Below are 19,343 nucleotides of genomic sequence, written 5' to 3'. Positions count from 1 at the left end.
GATGTCCGCCCCCGGGGTGGACTAGGAAATGGGGGGCGGTAGGCGGCGGACGACGGATAGGCGAAACCAGGGCGAGGACGCGCCGGGCATCCTTTCGCCGCGCCGGCGGTCTTCGGTCCAATTCTTATTTATTTATTTTTTTAATCACCTCTATAAATACCACTCTCCACCACCTATTTTTTCACCATTTTCACACAATCCCTCCATTCACTATCTACACTTTCACTCTCTAAAAATGCACGGTGGAGACGACGCATCACCCGACTCACAGGAATCGGGCTATGGCGGCAATCCTTCACAGCCGTCGGCCGGCTGTCCTTCACAGCCATCGGGATATGGCGGCTATCCTTCTCAGCCGTCGGGATATGGCGGGTCTCCGTCCCAGCCGTGGATTTGGAGTCAATCTCCCCCGCCGTGGGCATCGAGTCCAAACCTACCTCCATCTCAGTCGCGGAGGTCTTCTCCAACGCCCCCACCTTTTCAGCGGAATCTGAGTCGCTCCGCATTTGGAGATTACAGACCCAACCTCGACGCGCTTAACCAGCCGCGTCCGGAGTCCCCTTTCCAATCCAGCCAATCTTCTTTCACCGAAGCAGATCAAGACGCACTGGATACTATGATGGGTCTGCTCAGTTCCGGCGTCCCGGATAGGCCGGTAGCACGGGTGGAAACGTCGGTTCTGGCCCGAGGCTCTGGCGGGGCTGGGGCGGTGGCGGTAGGGGCGGAAGCGGCAATGGCGGCAGCCGTGGCTTGGGGAACGTCGGTGGCGGCTCGGGCAGCGGCGTCGGCAGTGGCGGTGGCGAGGGCAGCGTCGTCGGCGGTAGCGGTGGCTCTGGCTCCAGCCGGGGCAAGCTCTACACCAAATCGGAGAGCATTGCGGTGGCGAGGGCGTGGGATGCCATCACATCGGACCCCATGGTGGGCACCGATCAGCCCGATGGGAGCTTTTGGAGGCGCGTCATGATGGCATACGACGAGTTCAAACCCGACGGGACCGATTAGCGCGACCCAGAACAGCTCCGAAAAAAGTGGGGTAGGATTCTGCGGGCTACCAAGCGGTTCGCGTCCATATACCAGAACAACCTTCTCCACGCTGAGAGTGGCCGAAGCGAAACAGACGTGAAGGCCCTGTCGATGGGCCAATACAACACGGAGGGCTGGCCGAAGTTCACATTGTGGGAGGAGTATCTAGTCCTCGCGGATTGTCCGAAATTCAAGGCCATCATGGCGCGAGAAGTCAACACAGCTCCTGGGCCGAAGCGTACAAGGCACAACCTTGCCGGGGACTACAGCAGCCCGACGAGCAAGTCGAAGAGCCAGCCGCTACACACACTAGGCGAGGACGGTCCCCGGGACAACAGGCCTCTATCCGCAGCGCCAGAGGGGCTAGAAGTGCCTCCCGCCTATCGTCGGCCGCGTCTGGATCTCGCATCCCCCAGCCCGCCCCAATCCCACAACACATGGTGCAAGGTCCCCATGAGGTCTTGAGGGATAACATAGATGTGCAGTTGATGCAACAACTGCAAGACGTATGCAGCAAATACGCAGCGGAATGTGACCCGTACGTCAGGAACGTCTATAGGAAGCTCATCACTCGGATTGAGAGTCGACTAGGGTTGGCTGATGATGCTCCTGGGGAAACCGCGGCCGGCAGCAGCGAGGGAAGAGGAGGAGAAGAAGAAGAAGAAGAAGACGAGGAAGCCGACTCCGACACTGAGTAGACGGTGGCGGAGTTTTTAGTTGTATTTTATTTTAAATATTCGTTGTATAATTTTACCCTTTTGCAATACAACGAATATTCGACCAAATTACCTCGTTTTCTAATTATTTACATTGCAATTATTTTAATTATACTTGATTAAAATTAAAAACATTTTAAAATGAAAATTGATTATAAAATTTGGGGGCTATTGGATGTGTCCACCATAGTGGCGGAAATAAAATTTTGGGGCTATGGACAAAAACTGGAGCGGGGCTATTAGGGTGTCCGCCTTATAGTGGACACCCTAATGGATCGCGGCCAAGGATCAGTTGTTGTCATGCCCTTTGCTTGCTGTCCGCCTTTGCCAAGGATCGCCACCGCTGTCTCACCCCCTTCACTCTCGGTCTCTATCTCTCACTCTCTCTTTCGATTTCTCACCATACACTCCCTCTCGGCCATTCGAACAAACTATGAGGAGTTGGAGTTTTTTCCAATTTAATACCCAAGGGCTGGACATTTTTTGTCGATTATGGTTTCTGCCTTAAGATTTTATGAGTTTGATTGTACAACCTTAGGGAATTAGTGAGCAATTGTGAGAAGGAGGAGAAGGAAACCTTTGGGAAAACGATTTGGAATTTTTTTAATTTAATTTTAATTTTGCTTAATTATTTATTAATATCGTTAAAATATCATTAATTAGTTAATTAGATTATAATTAAGTTATTAATTTGGTCAAACATGTTTGACCGTTAATTTTAACGAAAAAGGTTAAATATGAGTCAAAACATATTGTTTGGGACAAACTTAATGTAAAGGACTAAAAAGTTTTTTTGTCCAAATGGAAGGGACCAAAAATGGACTTTAGTCAATAAAATATGAGTGAAATTAATTAATGAAAGATATGATCCAATTAATAAATATAGTAAAAGTGAAATCGAAATATTTATTGGCGGACGAAGATGAAAGAAAATTTACTGACAGACAAAGGGAGTGCTTAGGTTAGGTGGTCTTCAGTTCACAGAACTGGCAACATATCTAGCCAAATAGGCGATTCAGGGGTAAAGAATACCTGTTTATTCCTATAAATAAATAAATTAAATCCCAGAAGATAAACGAACATACAATTTTCCACCAAGTCTATTTACAATATCAAACCAGGTACTTTCCCTATCTGTGTAGTGTAGTTCCATAATTACACAATTGAGGTGCGATGAAATAAATAGTCCAATTAAATAACAAGGGACTATTTTCAGGTGTTAACATACACTCTTTTTTTACACTAAGCAAATATTTGCTGGATCACTGTTTCTGCATTTCCGTTGTACTGGGCAAGTAGATGAATTGCGTCTCCTCGCGGTAGAGCAAGAAATTCCTGAAACAGTAACACCATGTGTTAATAACCGTTGCATCACAAGATCGCCTGATATACTCATGGATTTAAATGGTGGGTGAGGCCGTGCGTTACGTATGAAGCCGAGGACTCACCATCACTTTCAGTATTGCATTTTCATCACATCCGATATCGCTAGATGAGATCTGATTAGAGCTACTACCGTCTTCCTGCATCCTCGTGTTACTGGAGGATATTGTGGCTGGAGAGGAGCCTTGAGTGCACGTGTCAATACTCGACTTAGAAGCAGAATCTCCTAACAAAGGACCACCGTGTTCCTTTAGCGAATTGATCCACAAGAGCCCCTCGAATTGGTCTTTACACATTTGAAGCTTGAACCATTCATTGTGAGTGTGGAGGCTCGCCCTTATGATCTTCATAAGCTGGGGTTCTTCGATCCCAAACCTCTGGCCAATTGCAATCTTCACTCAAGGTGATTAAGCGTAAGTTTCACAAATAAGACAACGCAATATAAGCCAAGACATTAACACATTAAGAAATGATATAACCACGAAACACCCTCGCGGTTCGGTTCCGGTTCGGCAATTTCCAAAACCGGAACCGTAACCGCCGGTTCTGGAATCGGTGGCACCTCTACTCATCACTATCATCGGCATCCATTGCTTCATCACTATAATTAGGGTTTCAATTTCTATTTTAAGTTTAATCTATTTTCATTTTAATTATAAAATAAAATGGGTAAGAATGGTTGGTTGGGTGGGCCGGTTCAATTTGGGCTTATACCAAAATTCAATTAAAAAGTAAAAAAAACCATTAAAAAGTCAAAATTCGAACCAAAAAAAGTCAAAATTACATGAAAACACTGCCATGTCGCCAGCGGGCATGGCGGCCGATACAGAAAAATGTCTGGCGATGGCGTTTTCATTACTAACCGATATAATATAGCACCATATCACCGCCATAGCCGCTATTTAACAACTATGAGTCATACAGAAAATGGATGTAAAACTAACAAAAAAAACACACGAGGGAATCCCATATTAAAAGCACACAATACCTGAAGGGAAGTTGCGAGAGCATCTAAGGGCAAATGTTTGCCGCTAGGTTCTTCACTTGAGCGGAGCAAAGTGAACAAAGTTTCTTTCAGGGGCTTAAGCAAGGCTGAATAATTAGCAGCCAAAGGCCCCAAATGAGATGAGGCAACCTTCAATGCAGCAGAATGATCACCCGCTCGGACAAGCTTAAGGAATTCAATCTGCAACCAAGCAAAGGCATGTAAACACCTCTACATCTGATGTATGAAAGGAAGTATTAAAAAGCTGGACAAAGACTAAACCTGCTTCAGTTGGAATAGTAGCGTTGGGTTCTGAGGGAAAAAATCTGGATCGAGAGCATTTATTTCTTCAACAACCTCTGCAGCCATTCCCTCGCTAGCTAAATCCTTCATACCCAAAATAATCTCATACTTGTCAGCCATGCTGCTTACATTTTTTATAATGGACTTTTCGAGATCCTGCACAATAACAGCAGTGACGAGAAGTTCCGACATAGTAATTTTTTTTGAAAGCAGAAACCTAATCATGAGATCTTACCAGGCTTGTGCAACCAAGTAAGGCAGTAGCACCACCAACACCATATTTGCAGCTGCTTCCAGTGAAAGCTTCAGAAGCAACTTCAAAAGTTTCATCTCTCCCCCTCCATCTTTTACGTTTGCCCCTATCCACAGTTCCAATGCTTCTGTTTCTTTGAAAAGCTCTGTTGTCTTCCAGCTGGCGTACTCTAGTGGTACTACAATCTTCACTAAGACTGTTTGGTTCACAGGGATATCGCACATCCATATCAGAATATTGTGAGCTAACTGGATCTTTTTTAGTATGAGAACCTTCCATCAGAGCACTGCTTACTGATTTATCACTGTCGGTAATAATGGAACATTCAGATAAACTGCTGCCAGCTTCCCATTTATCCGCAGTTTCCATTTCAGTTGCAACATGCAATCCTGTCGTTGATAATGCAATTATTAGAACAGTTGCTAAAAGAATATTCAATAGTATATTACTTCCAACTTCAAAGAAACTAACTTTCACCCGGGTTTGTTGGATCAGGGTCCACGATACCCCTATAAATGCAATATTCGTGAACAAGTTCATCAAGCACCGAGATGTCTACTCTCATCCGGCATAATTCATTCTGTGATAAACAACAAATATACGATTCATAAGCCTCAAATGCAATATTACAACAATAAAGAGTTATGAACTCAAAGCAAGAAATATACTTCATTTCACATTGAGCTTCCACTTTACATCGAGCAATTTAAAAACAGAAAAGATGTAAGATAACCTGGTAACTCACTGTGAGAGATATCTCTTATTCACTTACTAGCAGTGTTATTAATAGCGTATGGCGGCTTATGGCGGTTGGTCAAAAAACCGCCATAGGGATATGGCGGTCGGCATGGCAGTATTATGGCGTAAATGGCGGTCGATAAATTAACAAATAAATAAAATATAATATATAACATAAGATGCAAAAAAATTAGAATAGTTATAGGAAAATTAGAAAATTAAATGGTGGAAGACAATAATTATGGAGACGCTTTCATCGAGTAGAATAGTTATAGGAAAAGAGAGAATTATACAGTGGAATTAATCCATGCATCGAGTAGAACAGTTATAAGAAAAGAGAGAGAATTAAATAGTGGAATTAATACAAACTGAGCATCCACAATAGTGGATTAGTGCCCGCCCTAGCCACAGGCTTGTGGCTAGGGCGGGCGTCTAGTCCACTATTGCAATCGGCTAACGGTAAGGACGAGCGCGGAGCGGACGAGAGGTTGGGCATGGACTAACCGGCTAGCCGATCGCTGGCCGCCTATTTTGCGGCGAGCAATAGGCTACCCGATTTATTTATTTATTTTTTTATTTTTATTTATACTCTATATTTACAACTCATTCCATTTCATTTTTTTAATATTTGATAAACACCAATAATTAAAATGAATTAAATCGTATTTGTCAATTTATTTGTTGGGCTAGGGCATTGGCTAGGCTATTGTTAGCCTATTGCTAGGCTGTTACTTGGCTAGGAAAGTGGCTAGGCTGTAGGAAGGGCATGATGATGTGGCAGGAAGAGTTTTTGGCTAGACTAGTCTGATGCTATTGTGGATGGTCCAAGTAGTAGTACATAAATTTTCAGTTATCTTGAATCGTGAATGAAAATCTAGAATCTGGAGCCTTGTGCGTGTGGAGACTGGAGAGACGATAACTTGGATTGACAACAGCGGTTATGATTTTGAAGCCAGAAACTCCCATAAGCCCTATAAATAGACTGTTTATAATGGCCAATGGGCTAGGTTACACGTCAAATGGGCCGGGTAGTGGGGTAAGTGGGGTCGTTTTACAAGGCAAAAAGGCATCTCGACCGCCTGCCACGGCGCTTCGCGAATGGCGGCTGCCATTCAAAAAAGGGAGTAAACTGCCATATCACATGGTGGCGGTGGCGTTGAGCCTAGAAACTGCCACCGCCATCCGCCACGGCGCCGCCATCTCCGTTTTTTTAAAACACTGCTTACTAGAAAGTGGGGGGATTTAGAAATATAATTTAACATGTAATTTTCCATTTAAAACCAGGCGATAAGAATTCACCATAAACTAGTCTTCAGGGAATCGGGATAATAAGGGTAGCACAACAACACAGAAAAGCCACTTTTACTTGCAGATTTGCAATCATGAGCTTCTAAAATTATCATTTGACAGAAATGAACTTTAGAAGTTCTCCATTTCATCTGATATCAGGCCCTTGATGCTGATATGGGGTTTGGGGAGGGGGGGGGGACCGGAATAGGGGCCTTCAATTATTTCCTCACTTCATTAACACTGACCCACACAAGAAGTAATACACAAATCTAGTGGTAAATCACATGGTTAAAAAGCCTGGTCAAAATGTTTTATGTAAAACAGGGTTTTCCTCAGGCCCTAAGGTAAACAACCACTTCATAATAAAATAGTCCAGTAAACAATATATGGCTTAAATGATTAAGTCACATGACATTGACCTGAAATGCCTTGTATATATCACCCTTGGCAAACCTCATGCTATCAATGGCACCCTGTCTGGTAAGCTCCACTGCATGAGCAAGGGCTTGAATGTCCACCTGGTGTGTAAACGAAATATAAGTAAATCCAAAACATGAGTATATTCTTAGATCAAACAATGAGCTTCTGTAAAGATGGCTTCCTGACAGTGTTGTTAGGGGCGTGGGGCGCTCTGGGGCGATTCTATAAAATCTGGGCCGCGGGGCGATGGAGCGACGGGGCGAGAGACCCACGAATCGGGGCGACCGATACTTAAAAAATAGAATTAGTACCACTGCATTATTTTTAATATATATTTTATATAGTTATATAGGTGTTTGCTGTTTCTTATACTAATTTGTAGTGCATGCAACTGATTTTTTGTATAAATTTCTTAGTAGTATAAGTGTATAAGTGTAACAGTATGTGCCTTTAGGCCTCAAGTAAGAGAGAAATACCTTTTCAAAATTTCCTAGAAGCATAATACTATAAATAAATATATAATATTATCAGTAGACAATAAATAAATATATAATATTACCAGTAGGCGAGTAGGCACCTATAAGGAAGAGTGTACTAAATGCTTTCTTCAAGAGAGAAACAGAGAGATGACTTATTTTATTTATTTAGTAGACCTAAAACGCTGCAGCACTGCCACTAATTGATCACTTAAGACACCTAAAAAAGTTGTGCTTAAATTGTAACGTTAAAATATGAGTGATCCCTTCATCTTCCTCATCCCTTCTTCCCTCTTTATTAAATACGCCGGAATTCTGAGCATGAAACAGCCAACGCCCCACCGTCGCCCCGCGTGCGCTTCAGCCGCTCCAACCGCCCCGGCTCGCGCCAACCCGCCCCAGTCTCGCCCCAGCCCGCCCCATGAATATCGTTCGGCCCAGGGTGGCTGGGGCGACTACAGCCGCGCCCTGACCGCCCCACGCCCCAAGCGCGATTTTCACAACACTGCTTCCTAAAGAGGCCAATGTGGTACTTTGACTTTGGATTACTAAACCAACTATCTGAGTGCAACAATACCTCATCAAATGGAGGCACCTCAAACAAACTTTCTTGTGGTGTAGCAGGAGTGTCACGTTCCTCAAGGAGCAGCCTCTCTGTAAGATTGGCTACAGGTGATGAAACTCCTTGATGAAGGCAAAATCCTTTGTGTATACTGCATATCACCAAACATTCAACAAAGTGACATTAATCTCAAAATAAGATGAGCAAATATGGCGGTCAAAAATTAAATAAATAAAATAATACTTATATATTTATATATAATTCAAAAATTAAAAAATATTAAAAATATAACATCTAAAACACTTTAAATAATTAATAAAGCATAATATACCACTCTAACAACCATGTTTCTTGCATAATGCCCTATTCCTAAATGCAGTACATACGCAATGTTGTCAAATGTCGGATATGGCGGTGCTATGGCAGCGACATGGTGCTATGGCGTTTCCACCACCGAACACCATGCCATAGCGCCATGGCGCCACCATATCCGCTATTTGATAACATTGGCAAGTATGAATTTGTGCAGTACACAAAACTGCGCACGGTATTTTGAATCCAATTACAATATGTGTAATTAAGTCAAACTCCCTATATTATTATATGAACAAAAGACTTAAGACATACCTTATCAAATATCTCAATGTCATGGTAAATATAGGATCATATGCTTGTAAATGGGCCCGTAATATAGAAGATAAAAGCCCTGCAATCTCAAACCTTCTTCTCTCAGACCACTGAAACAATTACAAAAATCACATAAGCATTTATACAGAATATATTAATGTCATTTATTTGCTCAATAAGTCGTACAGATAACTCTTATCGTTGGAATTTACTCAGGTTTAACATCATGATCCAAACATCACTGGCTTTCCAAACAGCAACATCAAATGCTTGTGATAGAAGAAATTGTTTAACAAGCATGTACTTTTGCATCTGCTATGAAACACAAACCCTCTTCCACGTGATATGACCTACACATGCTAACTAAGCGTGATATGACCTACACATGCTAACTAAGCGCGATATGACCTACATATTACCACTTTTATCATTGAAATTCAATTTGGAGTTAATAGTAATACATGAATATTGTTTGGGTGTCAGAACTTTGAACATATAAAAGATAATTGAGTTAAAGACGTGATGACGAACTTTACTTTCAAAATTATTATTTAGATAAAAAACAAGGTTTAAAGCTCCTAATAAATATTGGATCATTCAAATTAGAATCTATTTTGTACTTGAAACCACAAATGAAAGTATACCAACTACAAATGGCAGGTCAGGGTGTAGTAAGGACTAATTCTCTAACACTGAGCAAGCAGAAACTAGTTTTTAACTTATCAAAGTGCTGTTTAGGTAATGAATAATACTACTAATCAGAAAGTGAACTTCAAATATTGGACTTCTCTCAAGAGAATTGTTCATAAATTTTCTTATCAATTCCCTGAATATAAGAACTTCCATCCAGATACTTGTCTTTAGCTATAAGATCATCAAAACAGAAATGAATATGCAGCCGAAAAGCAAAATAAATACTATTACTTTATGGAGTACAAGAAATTTTCCGAACTTTGGACAAATGATAAAACAAGGTAGCATAAAACAATACTCCTAATCATTCTCCACACTGTTTAGAAACCTAAAACATGAACCATATATCTAAGTACATGTAGTATTCATTCGCGTAATCCATTTCACATTTTACACTGATTCTCTTACTGATTAACTATAACATGCAATCCAACGGAAAAGACATGCCACAAGCTCATAATATCTTATACAATAACAATTACACACCTTTTAATCAAAAAAAGCATGTCCCAAAATAACACGGCTCTGGCTTCAGCCAATCAATAAAAACAAGTTTTAGAGCAACACGGTCTTGGTCATTAAATTTGAATCAAAATTTAAATGGGAGCCTAGCCCACCTTGCCCGCCTAGGCAGCTTGCCACATTTTAAGGCCGACTGGGCCATATTTGCTGAGGCTGGGGCTGCCTGGCCACATTCTGGAACACTGATTATGCAGAGTACTTGAAGATTTATACATAAAAACTCTTTAAATCAATCTGTCCTCCAACAAAACTATGAACATAAACTAAATAAATAGCATGTTCTGTCACATGAGAGGATGCAGTATCATCATAACGAAATCGTATTTCAGGTTACCTCATTTGCCACAGGAGACATCTGATCATCTTTGTCATAAATAAAGGCGAGAAGAGCATGTTTAAATTCCTCATATGCTTCCTTCAATTAGAAACAAAATTGAATCAGCAACCGACTAACTCCTCAACACTCAACTTATTAGTACTCATTAACACGGATAAGCAAAGGTACCGGATAGGCATCTAATGCGCACGGCGCGAGATATTTCCGCGCACAGTCGATCGCAGAATCACGATCACCGGAAGTTCCCTTCCTCAACAGCTCAATGAATTTCTAATTCCAAAATTAAACAAAAAATCGAATTACAAAACGCAACAGCGATTAAAAACTCACAAGTGAAGCGAAATTGAGCGCGTGCCTGTTTCTGCATACGGAAGAGGAGGCGTTGATCGTCGAGCACGGCGGGGGCGTAGCTCCGGAGGAGGTCGATAGCGGAGTCGATGTCGCCGGACTCGACGGAGCGCCTGATCTGGAAAATCAGGAGGCGCCAGCGGTAGGAGGAGGAGGAGGAGGAGGGCGGCGAGTCGTCGATCAATCGCTCCGATTTAGCGAAGTCGATGACGAGAGCGTCGAGCGCTTCCCAATTTACAGGCGTGGAATCCATCGTATCTAGTGGAATCTCCTTCGTTGCTGTTATTCGCTGCGCTGAGTCTGAATTGTGAGTGTGTACGGTAACATATCTCTCTCTCTCTCTCTCTCTCTCTCTCTCTCTCTCTGGGGTGTGTGTGTGCGTGACGATTGAGAAAGGCGTGATCTTTTAGATGGATAGAAATGAAATGTGCAAATAGGTTTTCGGATTTGGATTTGGATGAAAATGGAAATTGGGTTCACTGAGGCGGCGCGGAGGGATGGATAAATTTGGCAATTGTTGTGCCACGTCGGCATTCAATAAAATGAATTTTAGGTTTGCATGAAATGATATTTAAAGGGCTGATGAAACAAACATCCAAGGCCCAAGCAATGGAGGCTGAAATGAGTGGTTTCCCTATCAGTCAAATTGGGTGCGATCCAGATACATAACTGAAATTACTTATTTACCCATTTCTTTGTACAAATCTATTTAGATTTTATTCAATTCTTTATCTCTCCAACTGCAGACCGGGAGTTGGATCCCCTGCGGTGCACAGCACTGCTGTGCACCTCACAACATAATTTTTTAATAATAAAAAAAAAATATTTTTTTATTGTGGTGTGAGGTGCACTGCTGTGCACCGCAGGGGATCCAACTCCCTGCAGACCGGCTTCGACCATAATTTGAGGATGCAGTACCGCCGGGGCCGACCAGGAATATTGCCTCCCACAAGAAACACCAACAGATTGGATTCAAACTTCAAAGTCCAAATCATTGTATATTCAAAGCCTCCAGTATAGGCGGCCTTCCTCAATAGGCTCACCCCTTTTTTTATCCACGGCCCCACTTTTTTGTCCATAGCCCTAATTTTTTCCTCCACTGCTCCGTTATAGGCGGACACTTTCAATAGCTCTGAAATTTTAATAACCAATTTTAATTTTAATGTTAATTCAATTATAATAAGTAATTATATTTATCGCACTATACGTAATTATAAAAAAACGGGTATAAATGAGGAAATTAAAATTAAACACTACATTTTCGTTGTATTAAAGTGGGGGTAAAATTATACAACGAAATATTAATCTATTAAACATCATAATAGTGTTCACACTGCACCGGCACCTCCCCTACGTGCCCAAACTTCTTCCTCCTCGGCCTCGTACTCCACCTCTTGGATCAGATAATTACACGCGTCCTTCCATAAATCGTCCATTTCAGACTAAAAATTATAGTGACAGAAAATATGTGTGTGAAGAGGTGGAATGTTTGGTGTGAAAATAATGAGAAGTGGAGGAGTGGTATTTATAGATATAATTTTCGAATTTTTTTTAAAAAAATAAAAAACTCAAACGGGGCGGACGTCCATAGCCCGTCGCCCCACTATAGATCGCCCCGCCGCCACCACCATCGCCCCGTAGGAGCCGAAGCCTCTACCTGCCCCGACCGCATTTTCTAAGGATAGAAAACACGGTTGATCACGACTAATGGGGGAATTAAGAAGCGGGGAAGAAGGGGGGAAAACAATCAAGGGGTACGACATGTAGATCAAAAGGCAAAATTTCATTTATTCAAACCAAAGGTTCAATCCCGAAATTACATAACGAAAATGACATAGTTCAACAGTTCAAAGAAAATAAAAGAAATTCTTAAAACGTAGAGTAGCGGAAGCAATTGAGAGTTTGGCTACTACTATGTATGAAGACACAATAGTAACCGGAACAGTTATTGAATACAATTCCGGAATCATTGCTCAACATCCTCCGCCTCCCGTCCTCGCTCAACCTGCACATAGGGAAAACATATGCAGGGGCTGAGTACTTGATGCACCCAGTGAACTCATGCCCGAAATACATTTATCGATAGAATTATGTCAGCCATCATTGAGTGAAACTCGGGTTTTTCTTTAAAAGGCCGAGAAACACTAAAATCATTCCTTTAATAAAAATAGTGTTCGCGCGGACAATCGTCATCCTCCATCATATACCATATCTGAACCATCATGTGAAACGAGAATGTGGCCACAAACTCGATCCCCATCATGTGAAACGAGAATGTGGACCGGCCGACCTAAGGGACGGCTCACGATCCCCATCAGTGCACTAGCCTAAGTAGGGCTTGGACCCTAGTTAGACCTGAATTCGTTAACCATCAGAGTCTAGTAGAACATTATTCTAGTAGACAATCAGATAGACAATTCAAAACATAAAGTACGGCATGACATAATATTTAAACCACCCTTATCTCACCATAAATATATCAATTGCAATTAAAGAGTTTAAGTAATAAAGTCCACCTCAAAAGCTTAGAGTTTTCCTTAAGTAGCTTCTCGTTCCGACTTTTAGCGGCCGTGCGAACCACCTTTTTCGGAAAATACATAAAGTACACATCAATCTCGGTAACGAAGACATTTAGAATGCATGCACTCTAATTAGAATCTTTTATTTCTCTTTCTCGGTTTTCGTGCATTTTAGGTTATTCGTCGGCCGCCCAAGGCGTCGCGTGTGACGCTAGTCGGCCGCTTACGCTCGTTCTTTCCTCCGTTGGTTCATCGTATTTTCCGTGACGTCGAAAATAATTTCAAAAAAAAAGAATTATTTAAGCGTATACTTTAATTATCGCAATTATTTACCTTTGAAAAGTATTATTTCATGCTTAGGGTAAATTATTCATTCTTCAAACGTTCCGAGCTTTAATTAAATAATTTCCCGCGATTTAAATTAATTGACGGCCAAAAGATATATTTACTTAGCCCACCTTATTCCTCCAAAAAAAATAATTGGTGAGGCCCAACTAAAAAGAGAAAAAAAACATGGCCCAATCTTATCTCACTCTCTATCTCCTCTCCCTCTCTCTCTCTTCGACTGAAACCACGAGCAGCCGCCGCTGCTCGTCGCCGGGAGGGATGCTGCCCGTCGGAAGCTGTTGTCACCGCCGAGGAGGTCGCGAAGCCGTGCTGCCTCGGTTCGCCGCCGTCGCAGGGCTGCAGGGAAGAAGCTGTTGTCGCCGTTCACCCGCCGTCGCCGCCTGCTCTAGCGCCGCTGCTGTCTCGCCGGGGAGAGGAACGTCGCGGTCGTCGCCGTGGGAGGTCCAGCCTCCGGGACGTCGTCGGCACCGGGAGAGTCGAGCGCGGCATGTCCGCCGCTGCCCGTCGCCGGCAGTGACTTCTTCTCGTTCGAAACTACCCCGAACGACCCTGAATCAACCCGCAACACGCGTTTTCATTATAAAGTTAAGTTCTTTCGTTGTTTCGGTTACGTACGGCGATCGTTTGGTTTATTCTTAGTTGGTGTTATTTGGTTGGGTTATGGAATACGAAGGTGTAAAAACAAATATGCAAGGCTATAATAATCTCATGCTTGGTGATAGGAAAGAATTATACCTCCAAAATGGTTGAATTTGGTAGAAGAAACACAAAAGATGGTAGCCAAAACTTCCTCCCTTCCTCTCGGCTCCTCTCACTTTTTTTCTTTGTTTTCTTTGTTGTGTAATGTGAAGTGTCCGAGAATGGATTAAAGAGGAGTGGTGGTGGCTCTTGGATGGTAGCATTGATGAGGAAGATGGAGAGATGGAGAAAATGGAGAGTCTCCTCTTTGAGAAGGAAACCGTCGGCCATAAGGAGAAAGAAAAGAAGAAGAAGAGGAGGGGGGGGAAGAAAGGGTTTGGGCTTGATTTAATTAAATTCCATGCTTGTTGGGCTCAAGCATTAATTAAATTGGTTTTGGGCTTATATTATTGAAAGCCCAAGTTGGTATACTATTATTATTTGGTGGCTTTAACATAATTAGGATCCAAACTATTTTGTAAATAATTGGACTCTAATTTATTTTGAAAAACCCAAAATAAGTTCATACTTTATATTTTCGTATTTTCCTTCGATAAATAAAATTCACGGGTCTTTATTAATTTTGGTTATCTCGTTCTTCACAACCAAAAAAAATAAAGTACGTTTAACGGCACAACTTATATTTGGTGTTGTCCCAAATATAATCCCTTCAACCATTCCTTGATTTACGGACGTCGTCTTCCAAAAAAAATATTCATCTCCACGTATTTCATTCGTCTTGCTAAATATAGCAATATCGTCGTCATTCTTTCAATGAGACCTTCAACATGTCTCTCAAAGTTCATAAAAAAAAGGGACGTTCCAAAAAAATCACATCATCACATAGAAACCATACTATTTTCCAAAGCACATTTTAACGAGAAACATAGCATGCATAAATATTTTATATTAATTATTTCATGACATGCTTTAATTTAGTACTTTAAAAGTACAGGCGTTACATTCTACCCACCTTAACAGAAATTTCGTCCCGAAATTTACTCATTTCTAATGAACAACTCCGGGTATTTCTCTTTCATTTTATCTTCGAGTTCCCAAGTAGCCTCCTCGTGGCCATGGTGTTTCCAAAGTACTTTCACGGACCCGATCGATTTATTCCTCAATTCTTGCACTTTCCTGTCCAGAATAGCTTCGGGCTTCTCCTCATAACTCAAGTCGGGATTCAATATCATTTCCTCTTGATGAACCACGTGTTTGGGATCGAACACATACTTTCGTAATTGTGACACATGGAAAACATTATGCACAGTCCCAAAACTCGGCGGTAATGCCAACCTATACGCTACGGGTCCCACCTTCTCAAGGATTTCATAAGGCCCTACGTATCGTGGCTTCAATTTCCCCTTTACACCAAACCTCATTACCCCCTTCGACGGAGATACCTTCAAGAACACCTTATCTCCCATATTGAACTGTAAATCTGTACGCCGGACATCAACATACGACTTCTGTCGGTCTTGAGCTTCTTTTATCCTTTGTCGAATTTGTCGCACGACCTCAATCATCTCTTCGACCGAATCTGGCCCGAGTATTTTTCTTTCACCAACCTCATCCCAGTAGAGTGGTGATCTACACTTCCTCCCATACAATGCTTCATATGGGGCCATATTTATTGTCGCCTGGAAACAGTTGTTATAGGCAAACTCGATCAACGGTAGTACAACTTCCCAATTTCCTCCTCTGTCAAGAACCACGGCTCTCAACATATCCTCGAGAGTTTGAATCGTTCTCTCAGACTGTCCATCGGTTTGTGGATGGAAAGCAGTACTAAAATTCAGTCGTGTACCAAGCTCTCGTTGCAGACTTATCCAAAACCTTGAAGTGAACCTTGTATCTCAGTCTGACGTGATTGTTACTGGCACCCCATGTAGCCGAATGATTTCTTTCACATAAATCCGGGCCAGTTTGTCGGATCCATGAGTTATAGGGATAGGTATAAAATGCGCACTCTTGGTGAGGCGGTCTATGATTACCCAAATGGTTGTATTCCCTTGCCGGGTCTTTGGTAATCCCGTCACAAAATCCATGGCGATATGTTCCCATTTCCACTCCGGGATTTCCAACGGTTGCAGCTTCCCGTAGGGTCGTTGATGTAAAACTTTTACTTGTTGACACGCCAAACATCTTTCCACAAACGAAGCTATGTCCCTCTTCATTCCATCCCACCAGAATGATCCCTTCAAGTCCTGGTACATCTTCGTACTTCCAGGATGAGCGGTGTATGGAGTCTCGTGTGCCTCGATCAAAATTTCATTTCGAAGTCTTTCGTCGTCTGGCGCACAAAGTCTCCCTTCATAAGTGAGAGCATTATCAGCCTCCTCTCGAAATTTCTCTTGCTCGCCCTTCCTCACCTTCAGTCGAACCTTCTCTAAATTTTCATCATTTCGTTGTCCTTCTATTATCCTCGTTCGCAGATCGGATACCACTTCCAAGGTGGCGATCTTTCCTTTCACGGTCTCCGGAGCTCTCACTACTTCCAATCGCATTTTGCTGAATTCGCGAATCAACTCCGCTTCTTGAGTGAGAAAGGTTGCCAATTGTGGTTGGGCTTTCCGGCTCAATGCATCGGCCACTACGTTTGCCTTGCCCGGATGATAGTTAATGCCACAGTCATAATCCTTGACCAATTCAAGCCATCTGCGTTGTCTCATGTTCAAGTCTTTCTGCTCAAAGAAGTATTTCAGACTCTTGTGGTCGGTAAAAATCTCACACCGAACTCCATAGAGATGGTGCCTCCAAATCTTCAATGCGTGCATAACGGCTGCTAATTCCAGGTCATGAGTGGGGTAGTTCAGTTTGTGTGGCCTCAACTGCCGTGAAGCATAGGCAATCACCTTACCATTCTGCATCAAAACACATCCGAGTCCAACCTTAGACGCGTCAGTGTAAACCACATAGTCTACTCCCGGTTCCGGCACGGCTAGAATAGGTGCGGTGGTCAATTTCTCCTTCAACAATTGGAAACTACCCTCACACTCCGGTGTCCAATGGACCTTGGTCCCCTTCTTCAGTTGTTGATGTTGGGGTTTTGGAGCCCCTTGCACAGCGGAAGACTTGTACAAACAAATAAATCAGACGTAGGATCTATTTGACCGATTATGGAATTAATCTATTCACATGTTAACACAGAATTGCATGCTAGAACGCAAATAATTCATGCTCATAGAATATAAATCCTAAACATGAATTCTACGGAGTTAGCCAATTTACCTCGTTGATTCTCCAAAGAATCGTCGATTGCTTGCGCCTTCTCCACGATGATCTTCAATACTAGACCACAGATCTTCTGACTGGTGTCCCGAACTGTATCTCGACATCAGGGTGGGCTGATCTTATCGAAACACTAGGACTCGAATAAAGAAGACAGATCTTTTTCACGGAGGAGAGCTGAAAAACTCACGGAGGAGAAACTAAGAGAATTTTCGAGCTCCTCTTAATAATAGAGGGGACGAAAATTATCTCTCTAAAAATTGTGTTTTCTGTCTCTTTTATTCTCCTATTTATAATAGTTCATATTGGGCCCAGTCAGGGATCTATGGAAGGTTTTGGATATGGGCTCCCCCAATTAGCTTTTTACTAATTAAATTGAACCCACAATTTAATACAAGCTTATATTGGAATATTACGAGCAGCCACTACAGAAGTAATATTGAACTCCCCATCCAAATCCGAAATTATAAGTATTCCGGGTTTCTATTTTATTTATTATTTATTTCCCGCGCTTAAGATATAAATGCCCATTAATTAATTAAAGTCTGCTATGGACTTAATTAATTAACATCTTATTAATTCCAAGAGTAGACTTAGCAAGAAACACTTATTTATTATTCATAGAGTGATAAAACTCCAACTGGCCAGTTTCCGAATAATAAAACCTTGTTCAAGCTCCTCTTGAGGACATTATCAAACGAGACTCACCTCGTGCACGATTCAACATAATAGCAATCCTAGCACCACTAGATAATGATCACCACTACCCAATATACCTGGATCGTTGGGTGACGAAAAACCCGCACCTTTGGTAAGTCAAAGTAGTAGATACTCAATGTCGTATGCTCAATGCTAACGTATGTAGATTAAGAAATTAATTATCAAGACCTCGTCTTTCAGTAGATAGCATAAAGACTCGTCTTGTTGTTAGATCCATTCAGTGCTATACCACACCAACGTCATCTTATTTCAATAAGGCTTAGAAATAATCGGACTGACATTGCAACCTTTCACGATAGGTAGCCAAAGCCTATCTAGGTTGTGAAATTCTTCTTTTTCTTTTGCAAAGCATTGCTTAGAACCGACTGTAGTACCTTAAAGTGGACGACGCCCACAACCAGTCTACTAAGCAAAAGACTTAGGCTTTGTTTACTTCTTATGCATTTAAATGTTTATAAAACATCTTATAAACGCACAAGCAAACACAATGTAATAATATACTGATTCTATTCGTGTAAACGACTCGAATAATACTGAATCGGGTCAAAAGTGGATTGTAGAGTTTTTCCGTATACAAGCAACGTTTTATTCGTGCGAACTTACTCGAAACATCGCAAACTCGCTCGAAGCATACTTTTCAGTATACTAACCCTAACAATCTCCCACTTATACTCAAAACATGTTTTCGAGTATACCCACTGCAAAAAACTCTCCCACTTATACACAAAGCAGGTATTGGAGCTAGATATATCGAACTACCATTCATTTCACATCATGTTGGAAACATGTTGCCACAAAGGCATTTTTCAGTGAAAAATCTGCTTGGTTGTTCTCTGATAATATCTTTTCCATCACTATGTCTTTGCTGCATACTTGATCTTTAATTAATTTCATCTCTCTATGTGAATTCTTAGCTTATGATCTCGTGTGTCCTTTGAGTTAGCCTTTGCTAGAGTAAAAATACTCATAGGCATACTCAAACTTACGATCAAAGTTACTAGGAGTATACTCCTAATGTAAACACATATACTGAGGATGACTTGCTCGATCACTGATTAGTCATAAGACTTAGTCAGTGTAACCCTAAGGACATTACATGAATGACTGGTAAACTAGAATATAGCGATTAGTCTTTCTCAAGTACTATGGTATATTCATTACCTCAATCAAA

The 19,343-nt window shown here is 41.8% G+C and overlaps 1 protein-coding gene across 2 annotated transcripts; it reads right to left on the bottom strand.

Annotated features, from left to right (window-relative positions):
- Nucleotides 1–2,759: 2,759 nt before the first annotated feature.
- Nucleotides 2,760–11,152, bottom strand: LOC121808660. 2 transcript variants are annotated; one of them, XM_042209260.1, is made up of 12 exons: nucleotides 10,684–11,152; nucleotides 10,497–10,598; nucleotides 10,326–10,406; nucleotides 8,777–8,886; nucleotides 8,165–8,300; nucleotides 7,111–7,209; nucleotides 5,141–5,243; nucleotides 4,646–5,052; nucleotides 4,390–4,566; nucleotides 4,111–4,308; nucleotides 3,188–3,514; nucleotides 2,760–3,074 (listed from the first exon to the last, which is right to left on the bottom strand). In XM_042209260.1, exons 1-12 carry the CDS (start codon nucleotides 10,927–10,929, stop codon nucleotides 2,982–2,984), a joined length of 2,079 nt encoding a protein of 692 aa, XP_042065194.1. In that variant the 5' UTR covers nucleotides 10,930–11,152; the 3' UTR covers nucleotides 2,760–2,981. The 2 variants fall into 2 exon arrangements, with proteins under 2 accessions (XP_042065194.1, XP_042065193.1); XM_042209259.1 differs by having other exon boundaries at nucleotides 5,135–5,243; nucleotides 10,684–11,151.
- Nucleotides 11,153–19,343: the final 8,191 nt, after the last annotated feature.

This window comes from Salvia splendens, chromosome 6 (genome assembly GCF_004379255.2).
Source record: "Salvia splendens isolate huo1 chromosome 6, SspV2, whole genome shotgun sequence".
In the NCBI taxonomy this organism is placed as follows: Eukaryota; Viridiplantae; Streptophyta; class Magnoliopsida; order Lamiales; family Lamiaceae; genus Salvia; species Salvia splendens.
The sequence above is the reverse complement of the archived record's forward strand: the minus strand, read 5'-3'. Positions and strand labels throughout refer to the sequence as shown.